Consider the following 15,966-nt stretch of genomic DNA (forward strand, 5'->3'; position numbering starts at 1 on the left):
TAATTTTCTTGAATTATCCCTATTCACAAAGATTGTTCTCTATGTGTTTTAATGTGATAGTGGATCCTAATATTCTCTTTACTGTGACTTATAAAACAATATATTTATCACAAACTTAAAATGATTTATTGTATTTTTGAAATGACAAGAATGTTACCAAGAAAAAAAATCAAAACTAAGTTTAGCTAAAATGTACTTTAAGATACAATAAATGTACTGTAGGATATGACCTGTTTAGCCTTTGTAATTGAATGGAAGTCACACTGTTGCATGATGATCATTTTTATTTCATGAAGTTTGAGCAATTTTCCTGAAAAATCTGTAAATCTATCTCATATGAAAATATGTGTTGAAGTATGTTCTTTCTGTACTTGCTGAGAGTTTTATTTTTTATTTTTTTTTATTTTTATTTTTATTTTTTTGAGAGTTTTTTAAAAACATAAATGGATGTTAAATTTCGTCAAATGCTTTTTCTTCATTTATTGATATGATATGATTTTCACCCTTCATTTTGTTAATATGGTAAATTGCACCGATTGACTTGTGGATATTGTAACATCCTTACATCCCTGGAGTAAATCTCATTTGATCATGGTGTATGATCTTTTTAATATATTGTTGGATTCAGCTTGCTAATATTTTGTTGAGGATTTTTAGATTTGTTCATCAAGGATATTGACCTGTAATTTTCTTTTCTTTTGGTGTCCTTGTTTGGTTTTGGTATCAAGGAAATTCTGGCTTCATAACATGATTTTGGAAGTGTTTCCTCCTCTCCTGTTTGTAGAAGAATTTGAGAAGGATTGGTATTAATTCTTTGGATTTTTGATAGAATTGACCAGTGAAGCCATCTGAAACTAGACTTCCAGTTGTTGGGAGGTTTAAATTATTGATTCAGTTTCCAGATCTTCCTAATAGCTACATAATCTTTTGTGTACTATACACAAAAAATTAACACAAAATATATTAAAGATATGAATGTAAGACCTGAAACCGTGTAACTCCTCAAAGAAGACATCGATGATAAGCTCCTTAACATAGGTCTTGATGATTTTTTTGGATTTGACACCAAAAAAGACAAGGAAAAATAAATGAGAGGGACTGCATCAAAAAAAAAAAAGCTTCTGCACAGCAAAGGGAAACCATCAACAAATGAGAAGGGAACCTACTGAATAAGAGCAAATATTTATAAGATGTATATCTGATGAGGAGTTGATGATCCAAAATATATAAAGAGCTCATACAGCTCTTCCCTGGTGGCTCAGTGGTAAAGAATCCGCCAGCTAATCCAGGAGACATGGGAGACGTAAGTTTGATCCCTGGGTCTGGAAGATCCACTGGCGAAGAAAATGGCAACCCATTCCAATATCCCCTAGACGGAGGAGCCTGGTGGGCTACAGTAAATAGGGTCGCAAAAGAGTCAGACACAACTTGGCAGCTGAATGACAACATACAACTCAGTAGCCCAAAAAATGAATAAAAAAACAAAGTCCTATTTTAAAAAAATGAGCAGATGGTCTGAATAGTCATTTTTCCATAGAAGACATATAGATGACCAACAGGTACATGAAAAAACATTTAACACCATTAATCAATAAGGAAATAGGTATCAAAACCTCAATTAGATATCACTTCACACCTGCGTCTGCCTGCAATGCGGGAGACCCAGGTTCGATCCCTGGGACAGGAAGATCCCCTGGAGAAGGAAATGGCAACCCCCCTCTAGTACTCTTGCCTGGAAAATTCCATGGATGGTGGAGCCTTGTAGGCTACAGTCCATAGGGTCACAAAGAGTCGGACATGACTGAGTGACTTCACTTCACTTCACACCTGATAGAATGGGTATTCTCAAAAAGACAAAAGATAACAAATCCTAGTGAGGATGTAGAGAAGAGAAAACCCTTGTGCACTGTAAATTGGTGCAGCCACTGTGGAAAACAGTATGCACATCCCTCAAAAAACTTAAAAATAGAACTACCATGAGATCAAGCAATTCTACTTCTGGGTGTTTATCCAAGGAAACAGAAACTAACTTGAAAAAAAATGTATCCACCTCTGTGTTTACTGCAGCATTATTTACAATAACCAAGATACAGAACAACCTAAGTGCCCAGCACGGGATGGATAAAGAAAGTGTGGTACATTGTTGTACCCCTGACACTAGTATTGTATGGCAGTTATACCACACTTTAGGTTTTATAATCTTTTTTAACTGTATTCTTAAGCTTTTAATATGAGTCTAACCAAATGTATTTATTCTCCTGCTACTGCTTCTCTTACCCCATTCTCTATTTAGCCTCCAAATTATCACTCAGTGACTTTAATTTTATCATGTGATTGGAAATATTATGAATTGTTTGATAATGATTTTCATTTCATAAGAAATTAACACATCTATATGAGTAATTAACTCCTAAGTAGTAATTGTACAAGTTACATAGATTACTCCTTTGATCATTTTGGCAAAAGCAAATATAAAGAACTCTTTACCTGTCTCAGATTTGCATTTAATTATCCATTTATTTAATGCTTCTTAAAAGCAGTCATTTATCATCTCACTACTATTAGTTGTTTGGGTCACATTATATGAAGGTAGTAGCCTTTATATGTTCTTTCAGTGTTGTTTGTTAACTCAGTTTGCAGAGATGAAATCTTTAATATGAGCTAACTGTACTTACCTTCTTGTTCTTGTGAACGTGGTTTTGTTAAAATAGCATGTATTTTGATTACATGTTAAAGTGTTAAGCATTTTAGAAAGATTATGCAGCAATATTTTATCTTTGCAATCTGTATAGAAAGGATGATTCTTAGCATGTTAGCATGTTTTCCTTTCTAGTGTCTCCTCAAGATCCCTTTTATATTACTAGTTCTTTGTTTTAGCCCTTTTTGTCCTTGTAGTGGAATTTTGTAATTAAAATGCTCTGTAAACTATCCCTTTGAACAAAAATTATATTTTAACAGTCTTTCTTGTCAGTAAATATACTTCTACGTCAACATTTCAATAACTACATAGGAATCTCTTTTTAAAAATCTGACTTATAACCCTGGTAGCTCAGCTGGTAAAGAATCTGCCCGCAATGCTGGAGACCTGGGTTGGATTCTCTGGAGAAGGGAACAGCTACCCACTCCAGTATTCTGGCCTGAAGAATTCCAGGGACTGTATCGTCCATGAGGGTCACAAAGAGTCGGACACAACTGAGTGACTTTCACTTTTTTCACAGATTGTTAACAAGCAATATTGTGAAAAGACTCTTTCTAGCTAAATTTTATATTATTATTTAAGTTAAAATGGGAGAATATCATAAATCCTTTCTTAAAATACTTCTTACAAAATGACATCTTATTTCCAGTAGTTTGAGGATGTTTCCTTTTCTACCATAGACCATTCTATGTGAATATTCCATTTAACAACTTTTCCCATCGACGGTAAATTCTGTGTATGTTTAGTTCATCCTACATACCTGGGCTATGTCTGAAACAAGGTAGGCACCCAGTATATATTTAAGAAGTAGACATATGTGTAATATTAATAAATGAATTTTTATTATTTTGTTTTAAAAACTTCAAAGAGCAGGGGCCTAGTATGGAGGGAAGCAGGATGTAATAAGTTTTAAATATCTTACTTTCATCACTGAGTTGCTTTGAGGTTCCTCAGGTCATAAAGTTAGTAAGACTGAGAACCACATTTATAAAGAAGGAAGTCAATGTGGTAGGGAGATATATAGACATACCAATACCCACTGCACCTGGATATCAAGCAATGCTAGGGCATTTATGCAGGTTTTAAATACAGCGTGTGAATGCGAACTGTGTTTTACTTCACTTTCTTTTGGAGCTTTCACTTATAGACGAGCACCATATTTTATAGAAATAATAAACACCTGTAGGGATTAAACATAATTAATCTAGTCCTAGTTTTCTTAAAATGGAGTTACACATCATCTGTCTCAGAATCACATGGGGTCTTGTTGAATATGCCTTCTCTTGGCTTACCTGAGACCTGTAGAATCAGAATCACTATGATGGCCCAGGATTCTGAATAGAACAGACTCTTAATATATTATAGTTTGTATATCTTCTGCAGACTAAAATTCAAGGAGCTGTTCTAGAAAGTTAGGTGCACACCTTACATAAATTTCAAAAATCTAATGAAATATTAGAATTAATGATTGGGAAAATTCTGATAAATTGATCTAACAGATTATTGTTTTCCTTTTCAATTGTTACTCTAAAAATTCAACTAATTGTTATAACACAGAGAAAGTCAGAAAACAACATCACAGATCTTTTTTTAAACTCCTCATTATCTGATATAATAATGGAGGCACTAATTTGTAGTTTAAAAAATAGCAAATGCATACTGTATATATCTATTGTGTATACTGTACTTTAAGAATTTCAATTTTTTAACCCAATGTCTTTCAGATAATATTTTTGTTGAAATTTTATTTAACTATAGGCAAACTGGATGTGTTGTGAGATTTTAAATCAAACATTGCTCAGGGTGACGATTTCTCCAGTGACATAGCATGTGTAAGAACTTTTACCACTATGCCTGAAACTTAATAGGTGTCAATCCATGCTTCCTTGAGCATCATTATATTCCAAAGGTGGTGGTAAAGAAGAAAATATGAAAACGGTCTCAGTGATATGTCACCCTATGTTGTGAAACATTGTCTTGCTACTTAAAAGGTAAAAAATTAGATTTTCCAATAACATTACCTAACATTTATCAAGTAATAGTACGTAACACACACACTCTAAGTTCTTGACATGATGTAGGTGTTTATAATTATCTTCATTTTAATGATAAGAAAAAAAGCACAATGACACTATTTGTAAAGTTATTCAATGTCAACTAACTGATAAACAATAAAGACTGCTTTTGAACCCAGAACAATATGTCTTTAGACATTATATCTACCATCATTTCTTCCACTTAAATTGCAGATGTACAGTCACTGCTAATAGGTAGTCCCTTTTGCTTGTAAATACTGATGAGAGAGATATATTTTTTGAAATATATCTTGATAATTAAGTTTCCATTTTCCTAATGAATTTCACAGATTAAATATTTCCTATGATTTCTTTAAAAAATACTTAATATACCTAAAGTAAAAAGACTAGTAGAAATTTTAGGGCCCAAGCAATCCGGATTTAAATCCTGTCTTCATAACTTATTAGCTGAGTGCAGATCACTTAAATTTCAAATCTTAATTTTCTCATCTAAAAATGGGAATGATAATATTTACTCACAGTATTACATACAGAGATAATCTATATAATAGTATGTCTTTGAACTGCTTGCACTCAGCCAAATACAACTATTATAGCTTAATGTAGAAACTACTACTCTGAAAGGTTTATGAGAATTTCTAATGAGACCTATCTATATTGTAGAGAAAGTATACTTTTTCATATCAGAACAGCAGAATATGTTTTCTGTTTAAATATTTAAGTGTCATGAATACTTACTATTTTGTTTAACATCATAATTCTTTGGACAGAAGACTGTGGCTGGGCTATTCCAATGATGCTTAGATTAAACTCTTATTCTTTCTTCTTTTCAGCAAACTTCCTTGATAACATGCTTTTGCGAAGTTCAGGAAAATTAAATGTGGGCACCAAGAAAGAGGATGGTGAGAGTACAGCCCCCACCCCACGTCCAAAGATCTTGCGATGTAAATGCCACCACCATTGTCCAGAAGACTCGGTCAACAATATTTGCAGGTTGGTCATATAAATTGTTCAACTCCAGTTTTCACAGGAAGGCATCTTTTGTTGACTATAGAATTTTAGACTAGTGCTCCCAAGAACACATTTTGGGGAGTAGAGCCTACCCCCATTACCTCTCAGAGCTGTGCCTGTCTGAACTATTGAATCCCATTTTGCCCTGGAATGTTGTTCTGAAATCATTCTTCCACCAAACATCACTTGTGCACATAAACAGAGTGCAGATCCCAGGGTCCTTGTCAAGGAGCAGAAACTAATTATTTTCTTTCGAAAGACCTCAGTCCCCAAATAAATAAATGCAACAGTTGCTGCTGCTGCTGCTAAGTCGCTTCAGTCATGTCCGACTCTGTGTGACCTCATAGATGGCAGCCCACCAGGTTCTGCCATCCCTGGGATTCTCCTGGCAAGAACACTGGAGTGGGTTGCCATTGCTTTGTCCGAAATGGAACAGCAGGAGCTGTCAAATGTGTGGGGGCTTTTGTTTGTTTTAATCATTTAATCTGGAGAAATAACTCCAGAAAGAATGAAGGGATGGAGCCAAAGCAAAAACAATACCCAGTTGTGGATGTGACTGGTGATAGAAGCAAGGTCTGATGCTGTAAAGAGCAATATTGCATAGGAACCTGGAATGTTAGGTCCATGAAACAAGGCAAATTGGAACCGGTCAAACAGGAGATGGCAAGAGTGAACGTCGACATTCTGGGAATCAGCGAACTAAGATGGACTGGAATGGGTGAATTTAACTCAGATGACAATTATATCTACTACTGTGGGAAGGAATCCCTTAGAAGAAATGGAGTAGCCATCATGGTCAACAAAAGAGTCCAAAATGCAGTACTTGGATGCAATCTCAAAAATGACAGAATAATCTCTGTTCGTTTCCAAGACAAACCATTCAATATCACAGTAATCCAAGTCTATGCCCCAACCAGTAATGCTAAAGAAGCTGAAGTTGAATGGCTCTATGAAGACTTACAAGACCTTTTAGAACTAACACGCAAAAAAGATGTCCTTTTCATTAAAAAGGGACTGGAATGCAAAAGTAGGAAGTCAAGAAACACCTGGAGCAACAGGCTAATTTGGCCTTGTAGTACAGAATGAAGCAGGGCAAAGGCTAATAAAGTGTTGTCAAGAGAACGCACTGGTCATAGGAAACACCCTCTGTCAACAACACGAGAGAAGACTCTACACATGGATATCACCATATGGTCGACACCGAAATCAGATTGATTATATTCTTTGCAGCCAAAGATGGAGAACCTCTATACAGTCAGCAAAAACAAGACCAGGAGCTGACTGTGGCTCAGATCATGAACTCCTTACTGCCAAATTCAGACTTAAATTGAAGAAAGTAGGGAAAACCACTAGACCATTCAGGTAAGACCTAAGTCAAATCCCTTATGATTATACAGTGGAAGTGAGAAATAGATTTAAGGGACTGGATCTGATAGACAGAGTGCCTGATGAACTATGGATGGAGGTTCGTGACATTGTACAGGAGACAGGGATCAAGACCATCCCCAAGGAAAAGAAATGCAAAAAAGCAAAATGGCTGTCTGAGGAGGCCTTACAAATAGCTGGGAAGAGAAGAGAAGTGAAAAGCAAAGGAGAAAAGGAAAGATATTCCCATTTGAATGCAGAGTTCCAAAGAATAGCAAGGAGAGATAAGAAAGCCTTCCTCAGCAATCAATGCAAAAAAATAGAGGAAAACAACAGATTGGGAAAGACTAGAGATCTCTTCGAGAAAATTAGAGATACCAAAGGAACATTTCATGCAAAGATAGGCTCGATGCAGGACAGAAATGGTATGGACCGAACAGAAGCAGAAGATATTAAGAAGAGGTGACAAGAATACACAGAAGAACTGTACAAAAAAGATCTTCACGACCCAGATAATTACGATGGTGTGATCACTCACCTAGAGCCAGACATCTTGGAATGTGAAGTCAAGTGGGCCTTAGAAAGCATCACTACAAACAAAGCTAGTGGAGGTGATGGAATTCCAGTTGAGCTATTTCAAATCCTAAAAGATGATGCTGTGAAAGTGCTGCACTCGATATGCCAGCAAATTTGGAAAACTCAGCAGTGGCCACAGGACTGGAAAAGGTCAGTTTCCATTCCAATCCCAAAGAAAGGCAATGCCAAAGAATGCTCAAACTACTCCACAATTGCTGTCATCTCACATGCTAGTAAAGTAATGCTCAAAATTCTCCAAGCCGGATTTCAGCAATATGTGAACCATGAACTTCCAGATGTTCAAGCTGGTTTTAGAAAAGGCAGAGGAACCAGAGATCAAATTGCCAACATCTGCTGGATCATCGAAAAAGCAAGAGAGTTCCAGAAAAACATCTATTTTTGCTTCATTGACTATGCCAAAGCCTTTGACTGTGTGGATCCCAATAAACTGTGGAAAATTCTGAAAGAGATGGGAATACCAGACCACCTGACCTGTCTCTTGAGAGAAACCTGTATGCAGGTCAGGAAGCAACAGTTAGAACTGGACATGGAACAACAGACTGGTTCCAAATAGGAAAAGGAGTACGTCAAGGCTGTATATTGTCACCCTGCTTGTTTAACTTATATGCAGAGTGCATCATGAGAAACACTGGGCTGTAAGAAGCACAAGCTGGAATCAAGATTACAGGGCAAAATATCAATAACCTCAGATATGCAGATGACACCACCCTTATGACAGAAAGTGAAGAGGAACTAAAGAGCCTCTTGATGAAAGTGAAAGAGGAGAGTGAAAATGTTGGCTTAAAGCTCAACATTCAGAAAACTAAGATCATGGCATCTGGTCCCATCACTTCATGGAAAATAGATGGGGAAACTGTGGAAACAGTGTCAGACTTTATTTTTTTGGGCTCCAAAACCACTGCAGATGGTGATTGCAGCCATGAAATTAAAAGACGCTTACTCCTTGGAAGGAAGGTTATGGCCAACCTAGATAGCATGTTGAAAAGCAGAGACATTACTTTGCCAACAAAGGTCCGTCTAGTCAAGGCTATTGTTTTTCCAGTAGTCATGTATGGATGTGAGAGGTGAATGGTAAAGAAAGCTAAGCGCCAAAGAATTGATGCTTTTGAACTGTGGTTTTGGAGAAGACTCTTGAGAGTTCCTTGGACTGCAAAGAGATCCAACCAGTCCATCCTAAAGGAGATCAGTCCTGAGTGTTCATTGGAAGGACTGATGTTGAAGCTGAAACTCCAATACTTTGGCCACTTCATGTGAAGAGTTGACTCATTGGAAAAGACCTCGATGCTGGGAAGGATTGGGGGCAGGAGGAGAAGGGGATGACAGAGGATGAGATGGCTGGATGGCATCACCGACTCGATGGACGTGAGTTTGGGTGAACTCTGGGAGTTGGTGATGGACAGGGAGGCCTGGCGTGCTGCTATTCATGGGTTCGCAAAGAGTCAGACATGACTGAGCGACTGAACTGAACTGAACTGAATCATGTATTATGCTGATAGTGTTAGTATTTTGGAAAGAACAACCTAAGCTGGTGACTTCCCAGGTGACGCTAGTCATAAAGAACCCTCCTGCCAGTGCAGGAGATGTAAGAGACAGATTTGTTCCCTGAGTTGGGAAGATCCCCTGGAGTAGGAAATGGCAACCCACTCATGTATTCTTGCCTGGAGAATCCCATGGACTGAGGAGCCTGTTGGGCTGCATTCCATGGGGTCACAAAGAGTTGGGCATGACTGAAGTGACTTAAACTGAGTGACGAACACTGTCACTGTCATGCTGTTATAAATATTCATAAACTGAATCTGGGAAACAGTGTAGTAACAGAGCTTATGTGAGTCCACCAGAAGTTAAGAAATACGTTATCAAAATGCCCAAGAATAGACTCCTTAGTAGGTAATCAAGTTTGTACAAATACTTTCAAATATTTGAAACTAGGCTTTTTGCTTCTTTCTTCTTTACACATCATGATGCAGCTACATCCATCTTGTTGGTGACTGTCCCTGCATTTATTTCCCCTGGTGAGGTTGACAGTAGATACAGAGGCTAGAGTATGCCCAGGGAGAAGTGGGTGAGATAACAAGACAAGTGTGGGTCTCAGGAGCTAAAGTGTCAGAGAAGCAGAGTCTCCCTCAAGGAGGGTAATGAACCCGCATAGGGAGATAGGCTGCTGCTGGGTTGGAACTCTGGGTAGAATATCTGGGCAGCTGTTTAGGACCTCTAGTTCCCCAGGAAGGAGCATGAAGCTGAGCTGATGCATTCATGCATGCGTGCTTGCATGCTTTTCTTTCATGCTGAGACTTTTTAAGAAAAGCTTCTTATGAAGTGGGGACTGTCTAATAGAAGCTTACCAGTGTGTCCTAAAATACATAGTTCGAGTAATATGAATTGACAGAATGATGCAATGAGGAGCTTCGGGTGTATTAATAAATATATGTCTCATTTAATCAGTACAACAATGCAATGTGGTAGAGAAGGCTCATTTCTTACCCTTAGACCTAAGGAGTTCAGGCCCCAGAGAAGTCTAGTAACTTGGCCCTTGTATGATAGCACCAGGTTGCAAGTCTTACTCCAAGTCTTAAACCAAGATAAAATGATTCCAAAGCTCAGACAGTATTTCCTAGGAAATGCTACTGCCTTGCAGTAAACAGAAAAAAGTATCAGAAAAATCACACAAAGTTTTCTGAAGAAGAGAAGCAGGAATTAGCATGTTAGGGAGATATTCTACTATTTTGTCTAAGTCTGTAGTAATTGTGAGTGAGTCTGTACGTGCCCTTTGAGCCATAGTTCTGGGGATCATATGTTCAGGTTTTCCAGAATTATCCAAAATTACCCCAGTTTCAAATATTTTGTCCTATTTTCCTCATAGGCCATTGAAGTGTCCTAAGTTGATTTGAGAGGAAGTGTTGAGGCACTGTTAACTGCGATGCAAGTTCTCTATGGTGGGAAGGGGAAGCTTGGCATGTAGGAGGAGATGTGGTTGGTTTGAGCCTAGAGATGGGAGAACTTTATGGCCTGAAGGAGATGTTTAAACAGGAGTAGCAATGGAGATTGATGTGATGTGATTTCCTTTTTTGAAAAATTATCTCTGCTGTGGAGTACTCAATGTATTAGAGGGAGACAAAAATGAATTTGAGAACAACAGCAGCCAAGTGAGAGAAATTGAAAAGTAGATTCAGGAAAGACATAAAACTAAAGTTTATTGAACTTTTATACTACTAGAATGTTTACTTTCATCTATCTTTAATCTTCATACCATTCCTGTAAAGAATGTAGCATTATCTGTATTTTCCAGGTGAGAAATCTGAGGCTCTGAGAGGTTATAAAATTTTATTAGGTCATTCACTGTGCACACCCAAATGATTGAAAAAAAACTGTGGCCAAGGTACCAAGATGCTAAATTTCTAACTTAAAGCTAACCTCTGACACTCAAAGGAGCAGAAATATTCACTCTTGGGTAAAAGGTACATCCATTTTGCTAACAAGCTATTGATTCCAATTGAGTCTCCTGTGAGCTTAGGTCAATCATGTCTGAATCACAAGGCCTTTTTCTGTTCTGTGCTCTAAGACTTAAGAACAGATTCAGACCTTTCTGCCTCCATCCTTGTAAGCCCTTTGAATCAGATAGTTCTCAGGCTATGGTGGAGGTGGTTTAGTCACTAAGTCACATACAATTCCTTTGCGACCCTATGGATTGTAACTTGCCAGGCTCCTCTGTCCATGGAATTTCCCAGACAAGAATACTGGAGTAGGTTCCCACTTCCTTCTCCAGGGGATCTTCCCAACCCAGGGATTGAACCCACGTCTCCTCCATTGCAGGCAAATTCTTTACTGCTGAGCTACCAGGGAAACCCTTCTCAGGCTCTTCTGTCCATGGGATTTCCCAGGCAAAAATACTGGAGTGGGTTGCCATTTCCTTCTCCAGGGAATCTTCCCAACCTAGGGATGAAACCTGGGTCTCCTGCATTGCGGGCAGATTCTTTACCATCTGAGCCACCAAGGAAGTCCCTTTTCAGGCTATACCTCTGGTCAAAAATTTTTCCCCAATAAGTTGTGCACTGATACTTTCTAAAGTTCAATAAAAATGAATTACTGGAAAAATTAATTAAAAATATTTACAGATTACATTCTTCATTTTTCTATTATCTGTTAATTAAATTCAAGGGCTTCCCAGATGGTTCAGCAGTAAAGAATCCACCTACAGTGCAGGAAATACAGGATACGTGGGTTCGATCCCTGGGTCGGAAGGTCCCCCACTCCAGTATTCTTACTTGGAGAATCCCATGGACAGAGGAGCCTGATGGGCTACTGTCTATAAGGTTGCAAAGAGTTGGATACAATTGAACAACTGAGCATGCATGCATTAATTAAATTCAACAAAGCTGGAGTTACTGCGATACAAATTTCAATTTCTATATTAATGTACTCACAGACCAGTAACAAGTAGTTTTTGAGGGAGCACACTTTGAGTAATACTGCACCAAATCTTGCCCTTCTAGGCAAAACAGTTTTAAAGATAAAAGTGTCCTTGCTTATGGCTTGGATGAAGGCTGGTACCAGGCAGATTGTAGCCAAGCTGGATAGCCTGGGTAGAGCACATGCTCATTACCACTCCCACATTCCTGTAGAGAATAACCTGGAAAGTAGCCCAAATCAAAAGTGCATCATACTTTCAGAGATTCTGAGATCCCCTGAAGATCCAGGGAATCTTCCGACCCAGGGATTGAGCCTATGTATCTTGCGTTGTAGGTGGATTCTTTACTGCTGAGCCATCTGGGAAGCCCTTGATGGGATAATTCAGAGAACATGCACAAAGTGTAAAGAGTTTTGTCCTTTATTTTATTATTATTTTTTTTAACTCTTTATGAGTACTTTTTGGCCTTGATTCCTATCAGGTGCAGATGTGTCTGCTTCCAAAATCCATTCCATTCACCTGGCCTAATGGCATGTATGTTACAGGATGTAGTACGTATATATCATGCTGAATAAAGTAGTAGAATAATTTTTTAATATCCATAATTCAGATTAAAGGATGAAACCATGGTCTAACCTCCCTCAATAAAATATCGATCATCTAAATACCTTTTAGTTGTTACTTCGCATTGTTTATCTTTCTTACTCCATTTCAAGATTCTATTCCTAGGACCTCATACTATCACTGTATGCTTTGAAAACTGCATAGTCTCCTTAATTAACTCTTTGTGTATGACTTCCACCATGCCAATGTTCTGTTTTGCTTTCCTGTCCTAGCAGACATAATCTCAGTCTTATTTATTTTTTTCTCTATATAATTTGGTCCCACTTTATGTATTCTTCCTTCTTTTACTTGACATGATCCATGATAGTCATTTTTGTCCCTTTCTTACCACCTCCCTCAAGTTCCTCTACTCTCATACAAGTCTATCCAGTTCTTTTTTTTTTAACTCTTTTTCAAGGTAATTTTAAATATTTCCTCATTTATTTGACCAAAAATACTCCTACCTTGGCAGTTTTCAGGGTTTGTAGGTATAATAAATCACATTGTATATTTGCATAGATGTACAAATGATTCCAGGTGCCTAAATGACAAATTAGATGAGTCTCTAGCTGTTTCCTGAAGAGTCAAAGAGGGCAGAAGGGAAAGCTTAGGGGTTTAATAGAAAGTGAACAGTGTAAGGCTTTTTACAGCTATACATTGAGAACCGTTGAAGATTTCTGAGCAAGAAGGAACATGTAAGATCAGGCGATGCTGTCCAGAGCCCTTTTATATAGTTTGTGTTAACCTGGAGCTTCTAAACGTTCTACCAAATGTGATGATGTGTGCTTTCAGAGAGATGCTCCTGACCCAGGTCTCAGAGTGTTCGAAGTAAGCACTGTTCTCATCTGTGTGTACATCTTCTGTTCATCCAGTTTATTCCTCTGTTGCCCAGATCACCTGAACATTCAGCTTTATGATTTTTTTTTCCCAGTAGAAGATGTTGAGTTAAAACCATTTCACTTATGAGAATGTTCCTTCTGTGGAACATATCACTTAGTTGAATGAGGATATAGTTTCAAATTCACTTGTGAAATCTTTTATAAGGAATAACTCTGCTTTTGTGTCTTTCATTAATCATGAGTGATACTTAAATGGATCCATTTAGTGTTGGACTTAATAGAAAGTGAATAGTGTTGGGCTCAGTACAGTTATACATAGAGAATCACTGAAGATACTTGAGCAGGAAGGAAGATGTAAGATTTTTCAGGTGGTACTGTGCGGAATGGGTTAGAGACTAGAGAGAGGAGAGGGGATGTCCGGCTAGGAGGTTCTCAGAGTAAGGTATGTGAGAGGTCTACTCAGGACTGCAGGAGTGAGAACATGCAAATGCGTATATAATATAACAACTGAGACAAGATCAAAAAAATCATGTACCTCCTAGGAAGAAAATGAACAAAACATTAAATCACTCGGCATGGCTGCCAGAGGAGGATGTATGGTAGTTACACTCTCTTCAGGAGAAAGTAAAAAAGACCCCTCTCATATTGGAACTTCATCACTAATGTTGTAACTTCAGTAACTTCAGCTTCCCCAGGTGCTGTGACATCTCAGAGGAAAAGCCAGAAAATGGGAGCAGTGACAGTCATACCCATCTTACCCTCTTTCCCTCCACCACTATGGGAACACACCCACCTAAGATGATAAGGGGAAACAAACAAACAGACAAACAAACCTTAGGATTCCAGGACTCTGGTGATGACGTTTGCTCAGCATTCTTCTTTGCCTTCCTGCCAGTCAGTAGAAAGCACTTAATTAGCTGGTGATTTCTGTCTCTCCTGAAGTGGAATGACTGTGTCGTTCCTAGGATTGGTGCGTAGATATTGAACTCCTTGAAAACAAAGGCTGCATATTCCTCATGCTTGATTCTCAGGATCTGTCTGAGGCATAGTATGCTTAATGTGTGTGTGTGTTAGTTGCTCAGTCGTGCCTGACTCTTTGCGACCCCATGGACTGTAGCCCACGGGGCTCCTCTGTCCATGAAATTCTCCTGGCAAGAATACTGGAGTGGGTTGCCATTCCCTTCTCCAGGGGATCTTCCCGATCCAGGGATTGAACCCAGGCCTCCTGAACTGCAGACAGATTCTTTACAGTCTGAGCCACCAGGTAAGCCAGTATGCTTAATAGTTTGTAAAATTAACTGTGGTTAAGCAACTTTCAGCTGTTTTAGTTAACTGGCTAAAATCTACATGACTTAAACACAACTTGAAAAGCTGTATCTTTATTTACCTATAACAGAAAACTTTATTTATTCCCTTCATTGTGAAATAGATATTTTAGAAGACAGTGTCCTTCAGGATTTACAATTCACCTATTTACAATTCACCTAAAATGAGCAGCCTTTCAAGTAGTTTCTGACTGAAACTTAAAAGAATTTTGAAAGGAATTTAAGAATCCTAGTATTTCTTACACCCTGGTAAGAAGTGGAATAAATAATTTGATTCAGTTTGATCAGAATAAATAGATTAATTGGTGTAGAGAACTTGAATCCTTATGAGCAGATGTGCTTGGGCAAGTTTTAATTTATTTAATCAGTTTTTGTCAAGGGCAAAATTTTAAACTATTTAATAATTAAATGAAATTTGAGTTACTTGGTGATTTTTAGATTATTTTATTACTGCTTTTAAAATTTCCTATCACCCTGATTGAGCAGATCAGATAAACTCCTCTTTAACTGCTACTTTAAAAATTATATTTTATAGTTAAATTAACCTTTATAAAGATCTAAACCAGTTAGAAGAAAATTTCTACAATAGTCCCTTCTCAACTGCTGCTGCTGCTGCTTAGTTGCTTCAGTCGTGTCCGACTCTGTGCGACCCCATAGACGGCAGCCCACCAGGGTCCTCTGTCCCTGGCATTCTCCAGGCAAGAATACTAGAGTGGGTTGCCATTTCCTTCTCCAATGCCTTCTCAACTGAGGTGGTTATATTTCTGGACAGCTTGGGATTTATAATAAAGAAGCGTAAGATCGGTTCTATTGAGATGGATGAAACTGGAGCCCATTATACAGAATGAAGTAAGCCAGAAAGAAAAACACCAATACAGTATACTAATGCATATATATGGAATTTGAAAGATGGTAACAATAACCCTATATGTGAGACAGAATAAAAGACACAGATGCATAGAACAGTCTTATGGACTCTGAGGGAGAAGGTGAGGGTGGGATGCTCTGGGAGAATAGCATTGAAACATGTATATTATCATATATGAAACAGAACACCATTCCATGTTTGATGCATGAGACAAATGCT

The 15,966-nt window shown here is 38.0% G+C and overlaps 1 protein-coding gene across 17 annotated transcripts in view; it reads left to right on the forward strand.

Moving 5' to 3' along the window:
• The window catches only part of BMPR1B (bone morphogenetic protein receptor type 1B), a 420,588-nt gene that overhangs the window by 361,624 nt on the left and 42,998 nt on the right, over positions 1–15,966 (forward strand). For 16 of the 17 annotated variants that reach the window (XM_081595579.1, XM_081595635.1, XM_081595667.1 and 13 more), the window contains one exon: positions 5,568–5,727. In XM_081595579.1, coding sequence (XP_081451705.1) covers positions 5,585–5,727 — 143 coding nt within the window. In that variant the 5' untranslated portion in view covers positions 5,568–5,584. Of the gene's footprint in view, positions 1–3,378; positions 3,480–4,456; positions 4,690–5,567; positions 5,728–15,966 lie in introns of all 17 variants that reach the window. The other variant, XM_081595644.1, reaches the window with a different exon arrangement.

This window comes from Giraffa tippelskirchi, chromosome 1 (genome assembly GCF_054371585.1).
Source record: "Giraffa tippelskirchi isolate mGirTip1 chromosome 1, T2T-mGirTip1v1.2.pri, whole genome shotgun sequence".
Taxonomy (NCBI): Eukaryota; Metazoa; Chordata; class Mammalia; order Artiodactyla; family Giraffidae; genus Giraffa; species Giraffa tippelskirchi.